General features: G+C 43.8%; 1 protein-coding gene across 4 annotated transcripts in view; it reads right to left on the bottom strand.

The window, feature by feature from the left end:
- Nucleotides 1–22,075, bottom strand: part of TNFAIP2 (TNF alpha induced protein 2) — a 48,723-nt gene that overhangs the window by 5,445 nt on the left and 21,203 nt on the right. For 2 of the 4 annotated variants that reach the window (XM_073349726.2, XM_073349724.1), the window contains exons 2-10: nt 15,844–16,240; nt 13,292–13,931; nt 8,721–8,835; nt 7,160–7,282; nt 5,782–5,882; nt 5,580–5,678; nt 3,737–3,863; nt 2,322–2,444; nt 385–540 (exon numbers count right to left, since the gene is read on the bottom strand). In XM_073349726.2, the coding sequence (XP_073205827.1) occupies nt 385–540; nt 2,322–2,444; nt 3,737–3,863; nt 5,580–5,678; nt 5,782–5,882; nt 7,160–7,282; nt 8,721–8,835; nt 13,292–13,931; nt 15,844–16,228 (1,869 nt within the window). In that variant the 5' untranslated portion in view covers nt 16,229–16,240. Of the gene's footprint in view, nt 1–384; nt 541–2,321; nt 2,445–3,736; nt 3,864–5,579; nt 5,679–5,781; nt 5,883–7,159; nt 7,283–8,720; nt 8,836–13,291; nt 13,932–15,843; nt 16,277–22,075 lie in introns of all 4 variants that reach the window. The other 2 variants (XM_073349727.2, XM_073349725.1) reach the window with 2 other exon arrangements.

The following is a 22,075-nucleotide window of genomic DNA, read 5'->3' as shown; positions in this document are numbered from 1 at the left end:
AAAACATACCCAGTGTATGTATTTATGCCACAGAACTGAAGCACCTTGGTATTACAATAGAGAACTATTAGATAAAGAAACTTAAATCTGTGTAAACTGAGCATAACAGGAAAGGAACCAATTGCATGAAATCAGGAGAAAGTGGGAAATCAGCATTGTACTTGGCAGCCCTTTTGCTGCTCCTTGTAAACTGTGTAACCTTCAGTCCCCAGGCATATATTCCAACTTGACCCACCCCTAGTCTCGGAAAACTCCCCTTCAGTCTAACATCCACTTGCAAAAACTAAATAGCATTTGAAGAATTAATCCTAGAGGCTGAAGAAAACTCCTTTCAGAAGTTCATAGGACTAAGTTCTAAAGTGGACATGATGAGCCAACACTAACCTTTTCTTTGCAGAAGCTCTGCAAGTGGGAGGCATGAGCTGAAATTAGTTTTGACAAGTTTTGCTGTAGTTCTGGGGTTTTCAAGCTGACTTTCTTCTTCATTAGCCTCACAATGTATTCTCTCACCAAGTGACTATGAATCTTCTCCATAATGCCCTGTTGGGGAGGGGAAATGGGAATTAATTCAGTAGGATCATATGCATGGAACCCACTGTGAGGGCTACAGATTATGCCAGATGTCTGACATCTGGCATAGAGTTGCCCCTTATCTCAATGGCACTTACATACAGGGCCCCATAGCCCCCTCCTATTGTGTATCCAAGTCCAGTGCTGGTGAGGGGTGGGGACACAGGGGCTGAGCCCTGCAACTGGGGAAGAACTGGAGTTACAATGAAGCACCAAGCACTCGCCTTTGACTTGACAGGAGGAATGGGCAGGGAATAGAGACTCAGATGGTTCCAAAGAGTAGCAACAGAGGGACAATCCTCCCTCACCTCTAATAGACTTGCTCCCACTGTTGTCACAGAGAGGACAACCTTGGGGAATTTCTTTTCGGTTGCTCCCAGTCCCAAGTTCTACAGTTGTTCCTGGTGGAGCTGATGCAGGAGGCGAACACCTGGAGAAGGTAACATCTCCTGCCCACTCACCCAGAGGACTTGCAGATGTGCAGCCTCTTTCTAAGGCCAGCCACCAAGGAACAGCCAAGAGCAGTCTTGGAACTGGATGAGTTAGGGGAGGAAAGAAAGGGAATGGAGGGGACATTCACCACAGGACGAGAGGATGGCCTGGGCTAGCATAAGGGAACTCAGGGAAAGGGTGGGATCTGTTTTGAATTTTTAGCATAGGTGAACTTGGGAAAGGGTGGGGTCTGTTTCGAATTTTTGTTTGCGACACCTTTGAACAGCGTTAAGCCCCTGTTTGTACATGTGGATCGAAGGCAATATGGTCCCGATGCTAAAACACGGTGTGCCAAATTCCCACCCTCAGTTACACCTGGACAGCCATGCTGGAGTCTCATTAGTTCCGAAGTACTCACTCACCTTCCTATTACTGGCTGGTCTAGAGTCCTGTTCTACCCAGTGCACAAACCCTCCCAGCCCCTCGTAAGCAAAGCTAATGATGTCTGGGAATTGGCTCTTTCCCAGAATGGGGATTTCCTATTGGCAATGAGTGATGCTTGAAAAATGAAGCATGAGAGGTAGAAATATCGTAGGGAAACAGGAATATGCCTCAACTCCTCCTGGTCCCCTATTTGATTACATGTATTACTGAATTTGTTCAGATATTAGTGAGACAAAAGCAGGAAACAGAATTCTTACATGGGGACTGTACATAGTCCTATTTGAGGCTTGCTGTATAACCACAAGAAATATGGACTTGGACACTTAAAATTGCCTTGGATGTGGCTGAGGATAGAAGCTTGCACTGCAAATCACAGCATCTAGACCTGGCCTGTTCTTGAGATTGGCTCCTGTTGCAATCATCCCTGCAAATACTTAGGATTATCAAAGCCACTCTAAACTAATTTGCACATGTGCAGCCATGCTGGGGCTGGAGGACCAACAGCCAAGATCCTTGGTGTAGACAAGGCCTTATTCTGAAGAGCTGCCTGAACACTGAAGCCTCTCTAATGTGTTTGGCCATCATGCTGAAGAAACCAGGGTAAGAAGGAGCTACGTGAATCTGGCTTTGATGGATAGGAGTTGGCATGATTTAGGTAATCTGCACAGTAATGGAAATCCCTCCTTGGGGGTGGGATTCGCAATTGTGAAAACTCTCCAGTTTAAATGGGGTTAAGCTGGCACTTGCCAACATGCCCACCCAGTCCCCTTGCCAAACCGAAGTGAGTCCATATAGCTGAGCGTCACAATGGTCCCTAGTTGACAAGCCAAACTTGGATTTCCTAGAATTCTTTCAATGTCTCCCTTTGACCTTACCTGGTAAAAGGGGTCGAGGAGAGTCTTGAATTCTGAAAGGTGGTTGCTGGTGACCTGAATGATTTCATCCATCGTTTCACTGCACGAAAGCCATTTACTTTGTGTGAACTTTCTAAAAATAGGCTGAGGAAAAAACATGCTGTTCAGCTTCTGCAAAGCAAAGTCTAAATGCAAATATGTACGTAGAGATTTAACATCTTATACAACAGGTGTGCATGGTGCTGTACAGAGAAATTAAAGATGGCCTGCTAAAGGAGAAGAGGTGAATGGGACTTGTGCCCTTCTTTGCTTCCTTCTGATGAACAGGATAGAGGTCCGAAAGGGCTTAAATTAAAAACAATCTTTCTGTTTCCATTTCTTAAATTAGAATTTTGCATCTTGTCTACTCTATGATGACTGATAAGGACTGATGACATTGAGTTCCAAGGGAATGAAAGTTGAGGGAAGAGATTTTAATCAGAAATTGTATTTTGTTGGAAGTTAAATAGATATTTACCCCCCAAAAAAAACCCAATAATGACACTGGAGAGAGGTTGTCTTCCTTAAGAGTCCACCCTCCTTGGTCCTCTCAGTTAAGGTTTGAGTTCACAATGAACATCCCTGAGACCTCCCAAGAGGTCATCGAGGAAAAGCAGGGAAGATGAGATTTGACAATCCTGATGTTTCTTTAATTAGAAACAAGAAGTGGAGAAAAGCCTTTTATTTCAAAGAAAGGAAGAGCCCAGAAGCCAAAAAGTGAATAAGTCCAATTTTAAATGCTTCACAGATCATCTTTAGATATGTGTCCTATCCCCAGGAATTTACAGGAAAAGGCCCTGCTGCTGCAGACAAGTATGTAAGTAATGTTGCACATGTGAGGAATCCCCGTTAGTTCAATGGGACTACAGTACTCAGGCTCGTTAAGTTACATTTGTTTTCGGGATTGAGAACTAAAACACTGGGAACCAACTGAGTTTTAAATAATGAAGGTGGGGGCTGAGACTTGAAGTTCAGATCTGGCTCTGATCTCTTCCCAAGTTTGGGCGTGATCGGTTGTGGACCCCCTCTAATAGCTGAGAAAAGCTCAGATTTTTCTTTAGACTGTAAACTTCCCATTCAGTTAAATCAACCAACCTGGAGTGTGTATTCATTGCTTTGATAAAGACAGCATGATGATGACGACCTCAGCGAAGTAATGTGCTCAGATACTCTGATGTGCAGTACAAACCCTGGAATACTGGGTTGCCGTGTGTTTCACACCCCTCCCTCCCTCCATCCCCCCCAAAAAAAAGTATTCTGGGAAAATTATGTTGACCCTACTTTTGTCCCAAATCAAATCAGTACCATATTAGACTTTTCCTCTACAGGACTATTTCATAGGAGACAATTACATCCCTAGATGCTTGGTATTTATTCATGTACTTCACACAGGTTACCTTTAACTCCAGAAACAAATCTTGAAGCAGTTCATCATAGCCACTGTTCTCTATTTCACGAAGCGTAGCAAGTATTTTCAATCTGGTGCTGTCTTGTGCTGATGTCGTGGTTTTCTCCGTGTGGTCTCTGAAACAAGATGCAGGAAGAGATTCGTTACACAAAAAGAGGAACGCTAGTGGGAGAAGCAGATGTTAATAGGTCCGTAAATGCAACTTAGCACCAGGACATCAAGTTTTTGTCATTACCCAAAAAGTAAACTAGAATTCTGAGTGGCTTCTATGTTTTAGAGTAGAAGTGATGGTCAGTGTTAGTGGGAGGGATACTGATTACATGATGATGACTTTTTAATTTGTCTGTCTGGCAATTGTTCTATTATTGGATGTGCATGTAAATTATCACTGCATATGTGGATGGCAAAAGGGCAGATTCAACAAGCCCTGCCATTGCCCCACGTAAAGGCCAAACTGCAGTGGAAATGACATCCCCTGCTACATGGGACTTGGCCACTGCAGGAACTCCATACCTCCTTGCCAGCTTGATGGCAGTTCTTGGCATAGGAGTGCAGGAATGAAGTTGTGGGTGAGCTGAGCTGTAGCAGGTTCATGGGGCACACAGTGCAGATACATGGACTCAAACCCTCATGAAATGAGTGGCAACAGGCAATATCTGATGCTCCTTCCTGTGGCCCTGGTGGACACTGGCTACTACAGGCTGGGCCGTAGGATTCAGTTCCTCAGCCTTGTGCATAGGTGCCGATTCCATGGATGTTCTGGGGCTGGAGCACCCATGGGGGAAAAAATGGTGAGGGCTTAGCACTCACTGGCAGCCCCCCCAATCGACACCTCTCCTTCCCCCAGCGCCTCCCATCCACCTGCAGCTTCACAGATCAGCACCTCCCACAGATCAGCTGTTTTGTGGCGTTGGGAGATACTGGCGGGGAGGGGAGAGGAGCCAGGGTGCAGTGCGCTTGCGGAGGGGGCAGAACTGGGTGGGAAGAGGCAGGGCAGGGGTGGGGCATTGGTGGAAGGAGTGGAGTGGGGGCAGGGCCTGGGCGGAGCCAGGGGCAGCATCCCCCAGCAGAATAGAAACTCGGCACCTATGTCCTTATGCCTTTTGAACAGTTTGACTCAGGCTCTGACCTCTCACGCAGGATTCAGTCTATTGTTTTTCAGTTATTTCATGAAAATAACAGATAATATCTCCACTCTGTTAGGAGAGCCAGAAGGTACCTTAGTTTTGTAGCAAAATATTTAATGATGCACAGCTTGGATAAAGGAAAATGCAGTTGTGGAAACTGTCTAATAGCATGAAACTGCTTGTTCCTAAATAATCAAATGGCACTTTTCTTTTAACCCAAGTGCATATCTGTTCTACAGATGGGTACTTGGAGGCTCATGACTTGTCCATGATCAATCAGTGTAAGAACAAAGAATGAAACCCTGGTATTCTGATTCCATGACCCCTATGTTGTCAGAATTTGCACTCAGTAGGAACATTTGAAATCTGGAATAATAGGACTATTTTATGAGCCGAAAATCTTTGGGTGGGGTTCTCAGCTGCTCCAAAATGACACATGAATGGGTTCCCTAGAGCAATGCTAATTTACACTAGCTAAATAATTAGGGTGACAAGTATATAATGTAAATATTTGATTAAGCATTTTGGATATTAGCTACTGGAAGTTGCACTGTAGCTTCTCTCTCTCTAAATCTGTATATAAATATTAAATACAATTAAAGGTTTCAGTGTGTTTGCTGCTGTAATGCTCTTTACCTCCAAAAGCTACAGTCACCCGGATTAATTACAAAGCAACAAGTTAAGCATTTTCATTGTGACTCTTACCTAAAATTCATGCAGTTGTTAATATTTGCAATTATCATAGCCTTGAAATAGCCATGCTGCTTGTTTTTCTCTTTAAATTCTTCTAAGGCTTTCTTGTAGCTAAAGGGAGAGATTGAAAGAAGAAATCATGATCAGTAACTTTGCAACTGGATGTCACTCTTGCGCTTAGAAAGCTGTATCCTGCAACAGCTTGTTATTGTACCTTTTCAAAAATGTTGACAGCTCCACCAACAGTACGATGGACAGTTGGTTGCCCAGTTCAGGTGTAATTTCTGCAGCTCGCTTTTGTCCTCCATGAATAGTCTAAGACATAAAATTGAACATTGGTCAACTTCAAACTTCTACAACAACCCTCTCCCGCCAAAAACAACCCACAGGAGAGTTGCTAAGGTGGCTGATGCGGATTTCTTATTAGTCATTGGTGTTAGAAGAGTTTAGTTCTCAATGCGATAGGCACTGCACAAACACAAAGCAAGAGCCAGTGGCAGCTGCCTGCTTTAGCTGCCTATAACTAAAGATGGTGGAGAAGTGGGAGAGGTGCCGTGACTTGTCCAAAGTCACACAACAGAGCTTGGAACAGAATGCTGGTCTCTCCTGAGTCCCAGCACAGGGTCCTAGCTGCTGGACCACACTGCCAGTCCTAGGAATAAGCAATGGAACTGTACTTATTTTGGACAATAATGCAATATTTGCACCCTCTGATTTCAATCAAAAACATAGATGAAGAGGAAGGAGACACTAAATAGCAATTCAGAGGAAGAAAAAGTGTGACCAGAGTGTCAAATGATATTTTTTATATATATATAAAAAATAATACACACACACACACTTTTTGAAAAATATCTTCTAATCATCTCTGGGGGGGTGGGGGGGGAGAGAGAGTCCTACCCAAGAAAAGATGAAGGACAAGAGTTGATTTGTCTAACACAACCTGAAACTCAGCCAAGTTCCTCAACAAATAACTGCTATTTTGCTCATTTGTGTACAAGAGGTCCTACTGGTTCAGTTTTGGTTACACACATGCATTCCCTTTTGTCATGTCAAACAACGGCAGGATTTTCCCCCTCAACATGTTTGAGGTGTGGGGAAGAGGAGTTTCCCAGGACTGCAGAGCAGAGGGACCCGCTAGTCCCTAATGGATAACCACCCATGCAATCAACCCACAGCCTCTTACTGAGGCAAGCCTAGTGGATAGGACATTGGTCTGGGCTGTGGGAGAGCTGGGTTCAATTCCCTGCTCTGGTATAGCCTCCCTGTGAGACCTTGGGCAACTCACTTAGTCTCCCTGTACCTCCAGTCCCCATCTGTCAAATGGGGATAACAGCACTTCCCTACCTCACAGGGGTATTGAGGATAAAAATCTATTGATAGTTAGGACGTGCAGAGATACTATAATTATGTCATAAATACCTAGAGAGATTTTTTCCATAGGATTACATGGTCTTCCCTTTATTTGGATATCTAGAGCTTCTTGAATGGATTGTACTTAGTTTCAAATCCTAATACCTTCATGACAGTTATTTAATTTTAAATATATCCTGGATCAAGTAAAACAATGCACTTCAGTGCATTTCTGTTACCTGGATGACATCTATGGCTAATTCACTATGAAAACGTCCATCCAGTTTTTCCGGTTCTTTCTCTTCTGTCCACCTCTTTATTTCCATTTCTAAACTCTTGGCCAGCCAGTTCTTGACAGAAGCCTTGACAGAATGAAGGAAAAGAAACAACATTTACCACAGCCCATGTACATGGTTTTTAGTGCTCACAGTTCGTGGGCTACATTTTACTGGTCAGTCATGTAATTTGTCTGGCCTAACGGAATTTTACATCAAATCCTGCTAGGAACTTGAAACTCTACTCTCTGCCAGTTACACGAGTCTCTCAGACGGTACCATGTAAAAACCCTATACCCGTAAGGCCCAATCCTGCCGTCTTTATTCAAGACTATATTGTACCCTCCTGTGCTTAGCTCAGGGGAGGGCATCCAAGAACTCTGGAACGTGAAGATTATTGCAGTGTTTCCAATTAATGTTTCGTCAGGGAGAGGCTTGGAGGGTGTACAGGATATTGCCCCCAATTCCCGGGGGAATGGGAAATGGAAGCTCCAGTGCTGTGGGTCCTGCTCAGTCTCCCTCATGGCTCCTCTACCACCCAGAGTGCAGAAGTTAATGCTACAAAAAGCAGCACAGTCTTCTGGGCACATCTGCACCTGACTAGCTACCAGTTTGGGAGGAGAAGCATGCTGCATATAGTGGCTGCTTCTCAGCGCTGACCCTTCCTGCTCCTGACATGGATAACTGCAGAGCTGCACAGTGCATACAGTAATTAGCACCGAGAGGCTACTGCTGCATTCTGTTTGCTCAACAACTTGCCTGTCCCAGCTCACATCTGGAAGGGATTATAGACTGGAACTCCAGACTGAACTTCCTTTCTACTTACAAGTCTCCAGGAATTCTAGCCTGATGTTTTTGACTGATCAAAAGGTTCTAAGCACTGTGATTACTAGAATGGTCACCATTTGAGGTCTTTTGGGAGGGCGGGGGGACAACCTAAGAATAACAGCCTCTCTGCCATTTCTGCAAAGATTCTTCAGTACAGTTAAGGGCCAGGTTTTCAAAAAGCAGGTCTGCACAGTTGCACACCTTTGCATGCACCCAACCTGCTTTCACAAATGCTGTGGGTACGAGTCTCCTCTGAGAACAGCACATAAGTCAGGAGTAATGCCACTAGAGCTACACTGGACATACGTGGCTAGGAGAGGAGAACTGAGCCCTCTCTCCATGCTTTACTTAAAACTGGGTCCAAAAAAATCTTTGACTGTTTATTCCCTCTTATGGTAAGGCTTTCAGAGCTAGGATAATTGTTTTACTGTGTAAATAGCCATGCAGCCCCCAAGGCTCGTAGGCTGGGCTGAGCATGAAGACAATAGCATTTTGTTATGTAGGTCTTTGTGCAAGAGAGAACATGATTCATTTCCCACCCGCTTAGCGAGGTTGAACTAACATGTCTGATCTTGAAAGGTATGTAAAATGATGCAGAGAGCAGAGCAATGCACAGTAACTGTGCCCTGGACAAAATAAAGCTTCACTAAGGTGTGTCACAGAAATAAAGGTAAGAAAGGAATGAACAGACTCTCACCGCTTCATTATACAAGTATGTAGCTTCAAGCTGTTTGATCATTTTGGGTGGCAAAAGGCTCCCCAGTTTGGCTTCATCCAACTCTTTCACTAAAATGGAATTTTTTCTTATGTCACTGGAATGAAAAAGCCAAACAAACAAACAACCACATTTCGTAGAGTCAGTGTAATTAAAGACAGTTGGTTTACATAAATCTAACGTTGCTAAAGAAATCAGTGAAAACCAGATGTAAAAATGTGTTGCCGTTAAACGCAGGCAGGCCTTGGAGGAAAGGAGGCAGCGCCCAGGCTTTGTAGCCCAAGTTTCTAGTTATAGTTTGTTCGTGCCACTAAACAATAACGGACACTGGCACAGCTTGCTGTGGGAATTCAAACAGTGCAGAAGTGTTCTAGCCTAAATGGAACCAGGAGTTGAGTTTTGTGCCAGCAGTTGAGGTCTGGTGGGAAAGGGAGAATTCAAAGCAGTGAAAATAAAAGCAACCCTTCCTCCTTCAATAGCTGAATTATCTGATGGGACACTGGGTTTTAGTGATTAAGTAATGTTGGACAAGCAGTTGTTTTTAAAAATTCAATCTCTAAAAGATTGGCTTTTGGTGTCTCATATCCTGCTATTATTCTTTCTGTGAAATACCTATTGAAGGGAGGACTGATGGCTTGACATGGAGGCAGAAATAGGCTGCTACCCTGGTGTCAATGTGGAATGACTCCATCAGCCTCAAAGGAGACTTACACTTAGGGCAGGTTTTGCAAATTTGGCGTTACCCTTTTGAACTGCAGTGAGTAATGTTAGTGATTTACCCAACGTCCACATTTATAGATGAACCATCACTTCACAAATACCACTAGCAACAATCCATGGGCTGCTTTTCTACAACTTCAGAAACTTGTTGCCAGATCTTTAGCAGCAGTAGTGCTGTGTCAGGCACAGCTGAGTGGGGAAGATGACCAAGGTGCAGAATCTGCATTTTTTGTTGAAAAAAGTTCAGTCAAAAACGTACACTCAGTTCTACGGTTTATCCTTCATAGGGCATTTGTATAAGAAAATAGCCAGTGTTCTAGATAACTACCCTAATCCAGTGGTTTGGAGCACTGAAACAACATTGTCTGATTCTCCCCTCCCCAAATTACTCCTGAAACCACCCAATCGGTTTTCAAAACAAAGCCACGTATTTTGGCTTATGCCAGAACTTTTCTGAATGCAATATGCTGAGGGAGGCTTGCATGGTTTGTTCTTTTCCCCCACTGTGTGCTGCACCTTTAAACGTCTAGGGATCAGAGCTGTGCTGCTTCCCTGTTGCAAAGTTGCCCTAAAACTTGTGTAGCCAGCTGCAGGAGGGTTCACCCAGTGCAAGGGGAACCCGAGGCAACATGAATCACTGTTGTGGTTCCCCGTGCTGCTGCATCTCCTATTGCCTGCTGCAGGAGGCCTGGCCAAGGATTCTCTCCACTCTGCTGTTCCCTGAGAGGTGAAATGGCCCCTTGGGGCCATAGGCAACTAACTTAAACCTCTTTTGTGAGGGGAGCAACCAGTGTCCAGAATCATGGGGGAGGGGAGGCACAATGATGACTTTAAGGCCAACTGTCTACATCTTCCTTCTCCTCAGCTGCACGGAGCACTCCTTAGAATCAGCTCAGGCTCTGGGCCCAGAAGCCTGCCCTCTGCTAAAGGTGACCACTACGTTTCACTCAGGCTGTTAGGTGAGAGGCATGGTTTGAGGAGAATCTTTCACAGAGGAAATCTACAGTCATCTGGTTTACATCTCCATATATTCAAATAAAGTCACTCAGAGTGATAGGACACGGTGAGGGTTTTGTGTATGGAAAAACGGACTTGCTTTTAGAATTTCAACCCACTGGGGTAAATTCATCCCTGGTGTACATATCCTGTGGTGTTCTAGGAAATGCCCAGGGACATCACATATCCTCATTTACCAGTGGTAGGTAAGCGCCTTGCGCAGTGTACCCTCCCCCACTGCACGGTTGGTGTGTTTAACATGGGAAGTAGGTTAGGCTGGACGTGAAACACTGACCGTCTCTGCAGTCTTAGGGAAGGTGTCTGCAAAGTCTCTCATCCATATTTAGCAATACCAATTTAATCACACGTTGCACCTTATGAAAGTAGTTAAAACGTGGCTAGCCTATCAACATTTCGAGCCCGAGTGTAGCAGCGCTTTTGGAAAAATGCTAAAATCAACCTCAATTCAATCATCTTACAGCAAAGCAGCACTTAGGAAGAAAAGACTTTTGGGTTTTAAAATAAAGTAACACAGCTTTTGTATTTACAGTTTGTGATAAGAAACAAGACTTCTTCACAAAACATATCTAACAGCAGAGCAACTGGTTTGTCTAATGCTATAGAGGAGTTGAGTTTTACAAAACATGGGGTGGTTTGACCTGATAACAGTCCTTTGGCTAATGCTCTGCTGGACTTGGGTTCCAGTCCTTGCCCTCCTAACTCAGGGAGTGTCTACAAAGTAGCTGGGTGATGCGATTCCCAGTGTGGCTAGACACACATGCACAAGCTGTTCAAGCTAGTATGCTAAAAATAGCACGGGGGCCAGGGTGGCACAAACAGTGGCATGGGCTAGCTGCCTGCGCTGTACCCCCGGGGCCGGGTGGGCTTGTACTCAGGTGGCTAATCTGAGCCACTGCCCACACTGCTGCGGCCACACTGCTACTTTTAGGTGCTCGTTCGAGCAGAGCTAGCCCATGTATGTCTACCCGAGCTGTGTATTACACCTCCCAGCTGCGGTGTAGACATACCCTCTGGAGGTACACAGGGATTGTAGGTAATGCCTAAGCAACATGCTCCACCCTCCCAGGTGACTTCACATAGTGTTTCTCAGGAGCACAGGCCTGCAGTTGAATGAGGGACCACAAGGAAAAGAGGTCCTTCACTGCCCCAGGAGGAGATGACTGGGCTGGAGAAGGAGAATCTGGAAGAGTTCAGTCGCACAGCTGGAGGGGTGATCAGGACAGGGAGCCTTTCCAGGCTTTTGGATGCAGTGAGCTATTTGATTAAACAGTGGCAGCACTGGACTTGACCCCCTTCCAGCCCCACTGGGCTGAAAGATTGCTGTTGTGGCACTCTGAGGGGAAGTGAAAAATCCTCCCCACGGGATTAGAATAAACGGCAGGTGTTGATTTCAGGCCAGGTCCTCAGCTGGGGTAAAACAGCATAGCACCATTGATTCCAAAAATCAGCCATGTACTTGACATCAGTGGAGCGAAGCCAATTTACACATAAATATGTGGGCATCGTTGGAGCCAACAGAGCTATGCTGATTTACATCAGTGGAGTGTCAGGCCCAAGGACCACACAGTACAAGACCTGGGAAATACCATCCTATGTATTTAAGCTACAGGGACAGGTGAGGGGACTCCCTGACTACTTAGACGCCCGCTGAATCGGCTGAAGAGCAATGGAGTGTAATTGGCATGACTCAGTGCACAGGAGCATGGTGTTAAAGTGTAACTGTACATGGTGGCAAATGATCCACTACAGAGCATAGACAGAGAGGCATCTTCTGTGACCTGCAGGCTGTTAAGTTACAGTGTATAACCTGGCATGGCTGTCAAGATAGCCAAGAGGTGTTTGAGTTTCAAAATTACTCTCTGAATTGGATACTGTAAAAATTGTACTTGATGCTGTACATTGCTAATCACTGCAGGCAAACTCCTGCCCTGGGCCATGCGGGTGTGACTGATGGGGGCACGTGAGGGTGCACACATCCATATGGCAGCACTTGCCACAAGGCACTAGGAGAGGGCCCACCTGCCAGTTCTCACCAGCCTGCAGAGCGGTATGGTCTGCTAGCATGGGGTGTGATGTAACCCCTAGGTGTCTTGTACACATGCTGCAACATGGAGCCTGCTCTAGAGGTGGGTGAACCCTGCTCCTTTCTGGGACCAGCAGTAAATTATGCTGTAGAGTGTCTCCCAGCCGCCGTTGCCCATCCTGCGCTGGCAGGATGGCTCATACACCTTCAGATGGATTACTAAGACATACCCACTTCCCCGTGTGCCTGCTTACAGCAAGGGAAGGATTTTGCCATAAATATCCCCTATTCTATGGCTATGTCTACACCATGCAGCCTGTGTCAGCAAAGCCCTCTCATGTACACCCAGCCTACACGGACTAAAGGACTTTTTCGGTTGGTATAGGAATACCACCTCCCTGCACAATGTTCGCTGCCTCGACAGAAGCCATCTTCTGTCAACATAGCTCAATCTACATAGGGGTTTTGTCAGCATAGCTATGTTGGTGAGGAGTGTGGTTTTTTCACACTCCTGTCAGATTCAGCTGTGTTGACATAACTTTTAAGTTTAAACCAAGCCTAAGTGTTCTCTTCTTAGGATGCACTTTGCTCAGACACCATCTCTAAACGTCCAGAGAGAGAAATCACCTTTACTGACTAGTTCTGGAATCTACTATCCAAAATCTGCTATTGGCAAAACCACCAAAGATAATGGACTAAGTGATGATAGGCCCCATCCATGTATGATCTGGGAATACATGAATGCAGATCAGTCAACTCTAGTGAGAAACATATAGATATAATCACCACTTACTTTGGATAAAGGTTCTGCACCCAAGTGAGGAGGAGATATGTGTCCTTCTCTCCCAGTTCAAAGTCAGCAATCTGCTGCAGCTGAGAAGAGAAATAGCTGTGGTAACATTCTGCATATGTGCTGCACACGTTAAACTGCGCATGGTAATGTTGTTTAATGCATTCCACCACTGTTGTCATATCCTCTTTCATTGTCCTTCCCATGTGCAGGAGGCAATGAGCAGTTGTAGACAGGTTCTCAGCACAGCTAGTGCGCTGGATGTCTTTCATACGATCAGCTACAGACTGCTTCACTGTGTCCATCCAAACCTCCCTCCATTTTCTGGGTCTGTAACTCATGATCTTGTCAGGTGGCTTCTCTGACTTGTATTTCTCATCCTCCACCTCCTGCTCTTCTATTGCGTACACAGCATGCCGTAGTAACTTTGGATTAGCTGGTGCTAGGATTATCGAATTCTTTATGATGCTGAAGACTTTACACCTCAGTAGTTCATAGAGTGATTCCACTTCACTTTGCTCCCTTGTCAATTCCTCTTCACTCTTGCCACTTAAGTTGCTGTAGAGGGCCCACTCCAGAGCAATCAGCTGTTGTGTGGCATCGAAGAAATGGTCACTTTCAAGGTGCTCTCTGATTTGTTCAGCTGTCAAAAGAAGAACAATTTTTGTACCCAAATGCTTTATGACAGAGGCTCCCATCTTCTTTACAAAAATGGCCCCACAATACTACAGTGCATTCAGTTATACAGCCCTTTTAATGCAGATTCTTAGACGTCACTGCAAAGCGTCATTCAGGTGACTTTTAGAGATCTCTGAATATTCCTGCCATCTCTCTCGCAAGACATGACTGTGACTCAGGCTGTGCCAACGTATTACAAATCCAGGGGTTGGATGTGCTGCCAACCGTTTTATGCTAAAATACTAGAGGTTCTACTAAGGGCTTATAGATAGAGAGATATAGATATCCCAGTTGAGTTTTGAAGTTTTTTTTACCCTCTGCCATCCATCTAGCAGTAGAAAAGATCCAGGCTACTAAACTGAGCAGTACCTGCATCTTAAAAGCAGGAACACTGACGATTACGGGAAAGTGTATGCAGACACACCAAAAGCTCAGCCAGTTGTGCTCTTTATTGTAAAGTGTGTGTGTGTGTGTAAGGGATGGGGAGGAGTGGAAACGAGACAATACATCCTCAGGTCTCACCCGTGTCCGCTTGCTCCTCAAAGATCACTTTGGAGGGAACAAATGTCAAAACCTTAGTCACCAGAAAGACTACAAATCATTCAAAGGCCATTAATAGTACCCCTGACCAATAGTGAAGGCAATCTGCTCATTCCAGTCATGTCACACCCAGTGATGTCACTGGGAATTCGACACATGGATCACGGGCATACTAAGACATTTGAAGAACGAGTATAAGCAAACAGAATACAACAGTAACTAAAAAACCTGGCACATGAAGTCCCAATATTAGAGAAAAATTCAAACTGTTGTTGCTCCTGAACTTAGATTTCCACTAGGATTGTGGATCAGAAGGATAGAAACAGTTGGCAAGTACACAGAATCTAGTGTCCAGCTGTTAGTACTCGCTGTTGTACCAAGAGCCAGACACTAGAACAAAAAACCGCAGGGAAAACTGATTTTTCATCCCATGCCATGCCTGAGGCTGGTCTGCAAGAACTCTGAGCATGCAGCAAGCTGAGGTATAAATCTCTCCTGCTGCTGCGCACTAAGTGTCCATGTGGACCCTGCTGCTGCACACTAAAAATTCCAGGATGTGCTTGAATCGACACTTGTTTCAAAGCGCGGTAAGTCAAAATGCATGTGCATTAAGGAATTTACAGTGCACACTAGCAAGGTCCACGCAGACAGACACTTCATACATGGCAGGCTAGTGTGGGGTAGATTTACACCCCAGCTCACCACAAACTAAGTGTTCATATAGACAAACCCTGAGAATATAAATACTTGGTGCTAGTAGGTAAGCATCAAAGTGTCCAATCCTCCTTCAAGCACTATACTCTGGACAGGAGAGGCCGCTATGTTAGAATACCCCTCCCAGTAAAGGTCAATCATCATTGTCCAGTGCTACAACATCCATTACAGAAGCCTGGCTTTGGGGATGGTGTGGCTTCCAGTAACAGCTGACAACAGGTGGTTTCCAGCTAGCCTCGAGGCTGTATGGATGCTAGAATGGCCAGCCTACCTGCTTGGCCTCCAGACATATATCCTGGTGGTCAGACGCACACATATTTTGCCAAGCCTGTTTGTTATCTGTACCAGGGTTGGACATTTACATTGGAGATAGACTACCCAACACTAATTGCTTAAAAGGAGGAAGGGATAGTCTAGTGGATTTGGGAGACCTTGGTCCAATTCCTGCCTCAACCACAGACTTCACAGGAAATCTAGTGGAAGTCACTTAATCTGACCTATGCCTCCATTCCTCACCTGTAAAAAGGGGATAATACTTCCCCACCCCTGAGGGGCACTGTGCGGATAAAATACACTAATGATGTGGGGTGGCCATATATGTAGATAGAACTGGCATACTGTACCTGTCAATACTCCATCATTTTCTATTAGATTCTCTATCTTCTGACCACCCCAAAAATTGGAAAAGGCATCTTTTAGTTTTCCCTTTATTCCCTTCTTTTTCTTTTTGGGACTATCTCTGCACTCAGATGAATGAGGACAGCTCTCATTGGCTTCAGTGGAAGGTTCATGTGAGTCTCCGAGAGCAGAATCTTGTCCTTGGCTTTCAGTTTTCATCTGATCTTTTGGCTGGGTCTCTTCCACAGCTGATTCAATAGACACAATATCTGGTTCGGATTCTGATGATGTGGAAGGTTTTCCAGGCAGCTTTACTCCAGTGACGCAGTCCTTAGAAATCTTATCCATCCCAAAAGGACTGCTGTTGAAAAAGTGCATCATTTTTATCATCTTTTTTTAAGTCTGTAAATTAGAGTAAGGAGTTGTCAGGTCCAAATGCTTGCATAAAAACAAACAAACAAACAAACACGTCAGTGACACAAAGTTAAGGCCTATTCCCCTAAATGAAAATTGCTACTGTAATCTGCTGTTAAACATGTGTGGACTGCACTGAGAGAGTTAGAGCACATGGCCCAAGAATGCGCCAGGCGGGGGAGCATTGAAGCAGGCAATCTGCAGAACATTAGATAGGGCCCAAGACAACACCTTTGTTGACATTAATAACACCGAAGTGGGTGGATTTACTCCTGTGGAACCTGAAAGCAATGATTCAGAGCTGTCTTTATTGGAAATCTTCAGGAGTCTGTATAAATACATAAGTACATGTCTTTCCACCAGAGTGTGGTGGAAACAAGGAACTCAGTGAGGTTAGTACACACAGTCTGTAATATAGGGACACCTGGGGCCCAGTCCTGCACCTAATCTGGGCCTGCTTCTAATCTCTATGAAGAAAGAAATGCATGCACATCTGTTCTTGATGGTACACACCAGTTGCCACTGGCAGCTTGCACATGCAGTTACCTGATTTGTAAGCACAATCATAAAAATCAGACAAGCTAGGTGTGCAAATGCATTTGTTGGGGGAAGTCGGGGATAGGTTCAACTTTGCTCCCAATTAAGTCAATAGTAAAACTCTCTGACTTCAGCCCATGTTGAGAGCTTTTTGAAAATCCCATTTATAATGTATAGGAGACTCAGGCACGTACTGGGAAAAAAATCTTATCAAGTAATATTAATGTCTGCAGGGCATGAATTCTCCCGCATTAGGATAATATTTATTACTAGTCTCCCTTAAATACCAAAGACCCCGGTCAGAGTCAGGGTCCCTTTGTACTCTATGCTGTCCAAACAGAGCAGGATCCATCCCTGCAATGACTGATGCACTATAGACTATTTTGGTCCCTTTTCAGTGTATTCTGGAATGTAAAAGACCTCCATTTCAGCAAGCCTCTTGGTGCAGTGACAGTCTCTAAAAAGATACAGCTTGGCTGTTGTCAAATTCCCACACAAATAAACCAAATCTCTAGCTCCCACCCCCTCAGAAGAGATGGGCCTTACATAGCACAAATGCTGACCTCCAGGCACTAGCTTGAAATAGCATGGGAAGCAAATTCAACTCGGATTTTCTACAGTGAGAGAATCCTCCTATGGCAGGGAAAAGGGGGAGTTTCTTGAGATAGGCAGGTCCCTAACCATACAGGAATTTCCAGTGGTACTGGAATCAGCACTGCAATGTCTGGTACTGTAAAATATCCAGTATTTGAAAAATCCACTCCCTACCAGTGAGTAGGAAGCATTCTCTGGTGAATGAGGCACCAAAGCCATCAACTTTTTGTATAGCACCTAGCACAATAAGTTCCTTGTCCCTGACTGGGGCTCCTAGACACTACTGCAATACAAATAATTAGTTAAAAAAAACCAGCAACCCAAACCAATGCTAAGTTTCTAGCCCTTGCCACCAACACCACTCTTTGGCTCTCATGCAGGTTATGGCTAATGCATTGCTATAGGCAGACTGGCCACTTTTCATCTGTGATGCTGTGAAACTGTAGCATCAGAACAGTGGGCAGCTGCATGGTTAGAAGTGGGGGAAGAATTTGCCTAAGACCACACCCTTAACAAATGAACGTATAATATCAAGCCCTCCCAATGCTCTTCTTCAGTTTATGCTGTAAGATTTAGGGCCACATACTTGGATATATGCGTAATCACCCCCCTACATGCAGCTTCTATTGATACAAGCACTGACGTGTAGGGACGTCAATTGGAAGAATATGGCTTTGTTTTGATTCTGATAACTGACATTGTCATCATCCAAAAATAACTATTCTAGAACGTCAAATTGATTGCTGTGACTGTATGACACAAGCTTATGACTCACAGGCACTTGGGAAAGGGCAGCTTTACAGCATTCGGTTTTACAGAGGAGTATTCCTTCTCTGCTTTGACCTCTGGGGCGAGATTCAGGATTTGGAAGAAATAATGCAGGTTGCTTTTAGAGAATGCGAGAAACATGATAATTTTATTAATGAAAAAAACCCATTGGCTATATTCAGTGCCACTGCCAGTCTACACATGCAGAAATCAACCCAAGATAATTGGCTTATGAAAATTACCAGGCACACCTTGTTTAACAGGTTCATTCATTTGCAAGTGACCACAAAGGTTTGCTAAAAGTTAAAGCCGGGTGAGCAGCATTCCAAATGAACAGGAATAAGTGAATGACTCTAGGAAATCCTAGGGGCAGATCTGCCGATTCTTCTGCCAGCAGGAATGTCATCACAATGGCCAGAAACAGAGGGCTGGAACAGGAGTTCTTTCAAATCAGTCTTCATGACAGTTGTGGCATCACTCACACAGTGAGAGAAAATGGGAAGTCTGATGCTCAGGCTCTTAAGGATGTTGTCATTATCGCTAACATAATACTAATTATGACTTTAAACAATAGATACAATTTCCTCTTCTAGAATCAAAAGAAACGTGGGGATTTTTTTTAATTTTTATTTTTTGGTAAATAACCATTGCAATTCACTATAGCTAGACTCAATAAGGTACATCAACTCCAATTTTATGGTTCTTATGGTGTAAGACATCTTCCCCTTTCATTTGTCATTTATTTCAAAGGATGCCATTGTAATAGAGAATCTAGACAGATGCCCAGTGGTTATATTATCAGAAGGCTATTGTCCTATTCTCTGTTTTCCAGAACAAAGACTTCTTTGTATCTAGATCTGCTGGGCCAAATTAATACCTCCTATGAGATCAGGAACAAATATGGTTTACACACACGTATTTTTCTGTTTGTTCAACTGCAGAATTAGTTAGGAGTAACCTCACTCCCATCTGGCATTCCAAGCAAGCTGTCCTCTTGTTTTAAATGGATAAAGACATTTCTCCATTTGCTGTCCTCAAAGGTGGCATGCAAATTAAAAAATGGGGCTTATACTTTTATTGTTTTGATGAAGACTTGAAAGGTAGATTTTGAAGAGAATTTTACTTGTTTTGACAACAATAAACCTTGCTTTTGTCTCAGAGGGCTGAGAACTAGCAAAATGACATTACAAGGCTAGAGAGGGAAATGTGAGAACAGTTTGTAGTCAGAATGACTACAGCTTTGGTTGTATAACATATTTAACTTCAATGACAAATCAGCATTTTGGATAAAGGATGGACTTGTGAAAACATTTAGCAGTTCTCCAGTCCTTCAATTAAAGGGCTTGGTCTAACATGCAGAATGTTCCGATGAAGTGAGCTGTAGCTCACGAAAGCTCATGCTCAAATAAATTGGTTAGTCTAAGGTGCCACAAGTACTCCTTTTCTTTTTGTGAATACAGACTAACACGGCTGTTACTCTGAAAAATGTTCTGACAATAAACAAGTCCTCCAGAGAGAACCAGACTTGATGTTCCTGATATTTCTAAGGTTAAAAAAAAAGCAAAATTTAAAAAACTAATCAACAAATAATAAACAAACATAAAAGGGCACAAGCCCAAGTTAAAAACCAAAACAATGGAAAGTCCTACGGCTCCAGCCTTCTATCCCAGAGGGCTGCATTTCAGCAGTGGGTGATACAGAATAAACCATATAAATACAGGGATTTTAAAGATTATAAAAGGCTAAATGATTATTACAAAAGTAATTAAATATCAAGAACTAGGTCTACCCTAAACTTGTAAATACTGATTAGTGCTAGGGGGCACAGTCAATTATGTTTGACTCTTTCACTAGTCCCAGTTGTTATCAAAATGTGCAGCTCTTAGTGATTTTGCATTCATTTATGCTGCCGGAATCCCCAAGGCATCTCAGCCACCTGTGTGAACTTGGAATGCAGGCCACTCCACTCTCCCCTACCCCAGGCTAAACAGACAAGCCAAGAGCCTCTGAACACTGTCACCTGCTTCTCCACTGTAGTTTGGTTTTCCCTGCTCAGTAAATACAGCACCACAGTTACACTTCACCTGACTGCACTTTACCAAAGGGAAGCTGTGTAAATTAATGGCTATATCACAAGACTAGGCATTAGGAGACTTGGGTTCTGTTCCTGGCTCTGCCACTGGGTTGGGGGTAACTTGGAGCAAGTCAGTTCTCCTCTCTGTGTCTCAGTTTCCCTCTTTAGCAAAGCAGTTAGAGGTCCACTGCTGAAAAGCATTGTATAACAGTGAGGTGGCATTTGGTGGTATTATAGCTCCTCCTGGCTAAAGCCAGCGACCTACAGAAGTTCTGAAATACTGAATCATTTCCCTGAAATGGAGCAAACTTCTCTCCCACCCCAGGAATCAGCAATTGATGCCACTTCCCTTAGAAGCATGCAATCTAGATAGACTCCACTTCATTAGTAACAGAGATCTCCAAGTGGCACCATTTCAAAAGGTGCCCCAGTGATGCGTGGAAACATCCATGGGCATAATTATTTCTGACTTGGTCCATCATAGCCAGAATCACAGTCGGGAGCATAAATGGAACCCTCTGCCTTTCCATATGAAGTAACAATAAGGTTAGGATCAATATTGCTATTGACTGGTGTTAGTGGCTGAGGAACACAGTCAAATGATCATCAAAGTGTTTGGATTCTCTGGATTGTGCAAATAGCTTTGTGTTCCTCAGACTTCTCAGCTCCTGAAAAGTAGCAACACTGAGGTTTTGGGGAGTGGAAGAGGTGTGGTGTGTTGTGAGTGGAGGGCAGGGGAAATGCTTGAAATAGATCTCGGAGGACAAACTCTGAAGATCTGGACACCACATGGAAAGGGCTCTTATACCACTTTTATCTTGCCAAAAAACAACCCAAACAAACACAGAACCTTCAGAAAACTAGTAATCTGACTCCTGCCATATGGCTATTATAGCACATTTATTTAGGATGAGCCCTGGCAAACCAGAGAAAGGACTTAGTAAGCAGAAAAATAAGCCTGCAAGATTTGTTTTCTTATAAGATTCTTTGTTGGCTCTCTCCCCTTCTTATTTCCCCCCTCCCACATTGGTGCCTGCAAGTATTGTCACAAATTTGTCTTATTTTCATGTTTACTTCCAGCCTATTGATGATACAGGCTTGATGAGATTTATGGCATCTCTGTTGTTTAAAGAAATCCATTTACCTCTATTCTACAGGAGTTCAGAAACCCAAGATAAGTTACAACAGTAAACTCTGCTATCTACATTTTCCTTTACAGTCCTGACTTTAAGGAATTCATGTCAAGGGCTGGTGCAAAAACTGAATATTGACCAATGTAACTAAATCAGTAGAAAATCAGTTACAATTAAATCAGTGCAATCCCCTAGTGTTGGTGCAGTTACCAATATAAGAGTGTTTATACGAATATAGCTTGTTTCCCTTCAAACCAGCTTAAGTCTTGTCTATGTGAGAAAATTGCACCAGTTTAACGATATTGATTTAAAAAAAAAAAAAAATTTAACTGGTGGAAAAGCTGTACAGATGCTCTTATTTACCTTAATCCTGTTCCTAATGGATTTAAACCAAAGTAAGCCACTATTAAACCAAAATAATCCTTTTTCACTGGATTTTCACCTTAAATTAAATTGGTGAAACAGTCTCATGTAAAAAGAAAAGGAGTACTTGTGGCACCTTAGAGACTAACCAATTTATTTGAGCATAAGCTTTCGTGAGCTACAGCTCACTTCTTCGGATGCATAAAGTGGAAAATACAGTGAGGAGATTTATATACACACAAAGCATGAAAAAATGGGTGTTTACCACTACAAAAGGTTCTCTCTCCCCCCACACGGCTCTCCTGCTGGTAATAGCTTATCTAAAGTGATCACTCTCCTTACAATGTGTATGAT

Source organism: Lepidochelys kempii, chromosome 6 (genome assembly GCF_965140285.1).
Source record: "Lepidochelys kempii isolate rLepKem1 chromosome 6, rLepKem1.hap1, whole genome shotgun sequence".
Classification (NCBI taxonomy): domain Eukaryota; kingdom Metazoa; phylum Chordata; order Testudines; family Cheloniidae; genus Lepidochelys; species Lepidochelys kempii.
The sequence above is the reverse complement of the archived record's forward strand: the minus strand, read 5'-3'. Positions and strand labels throughout refer to the sequence as shown.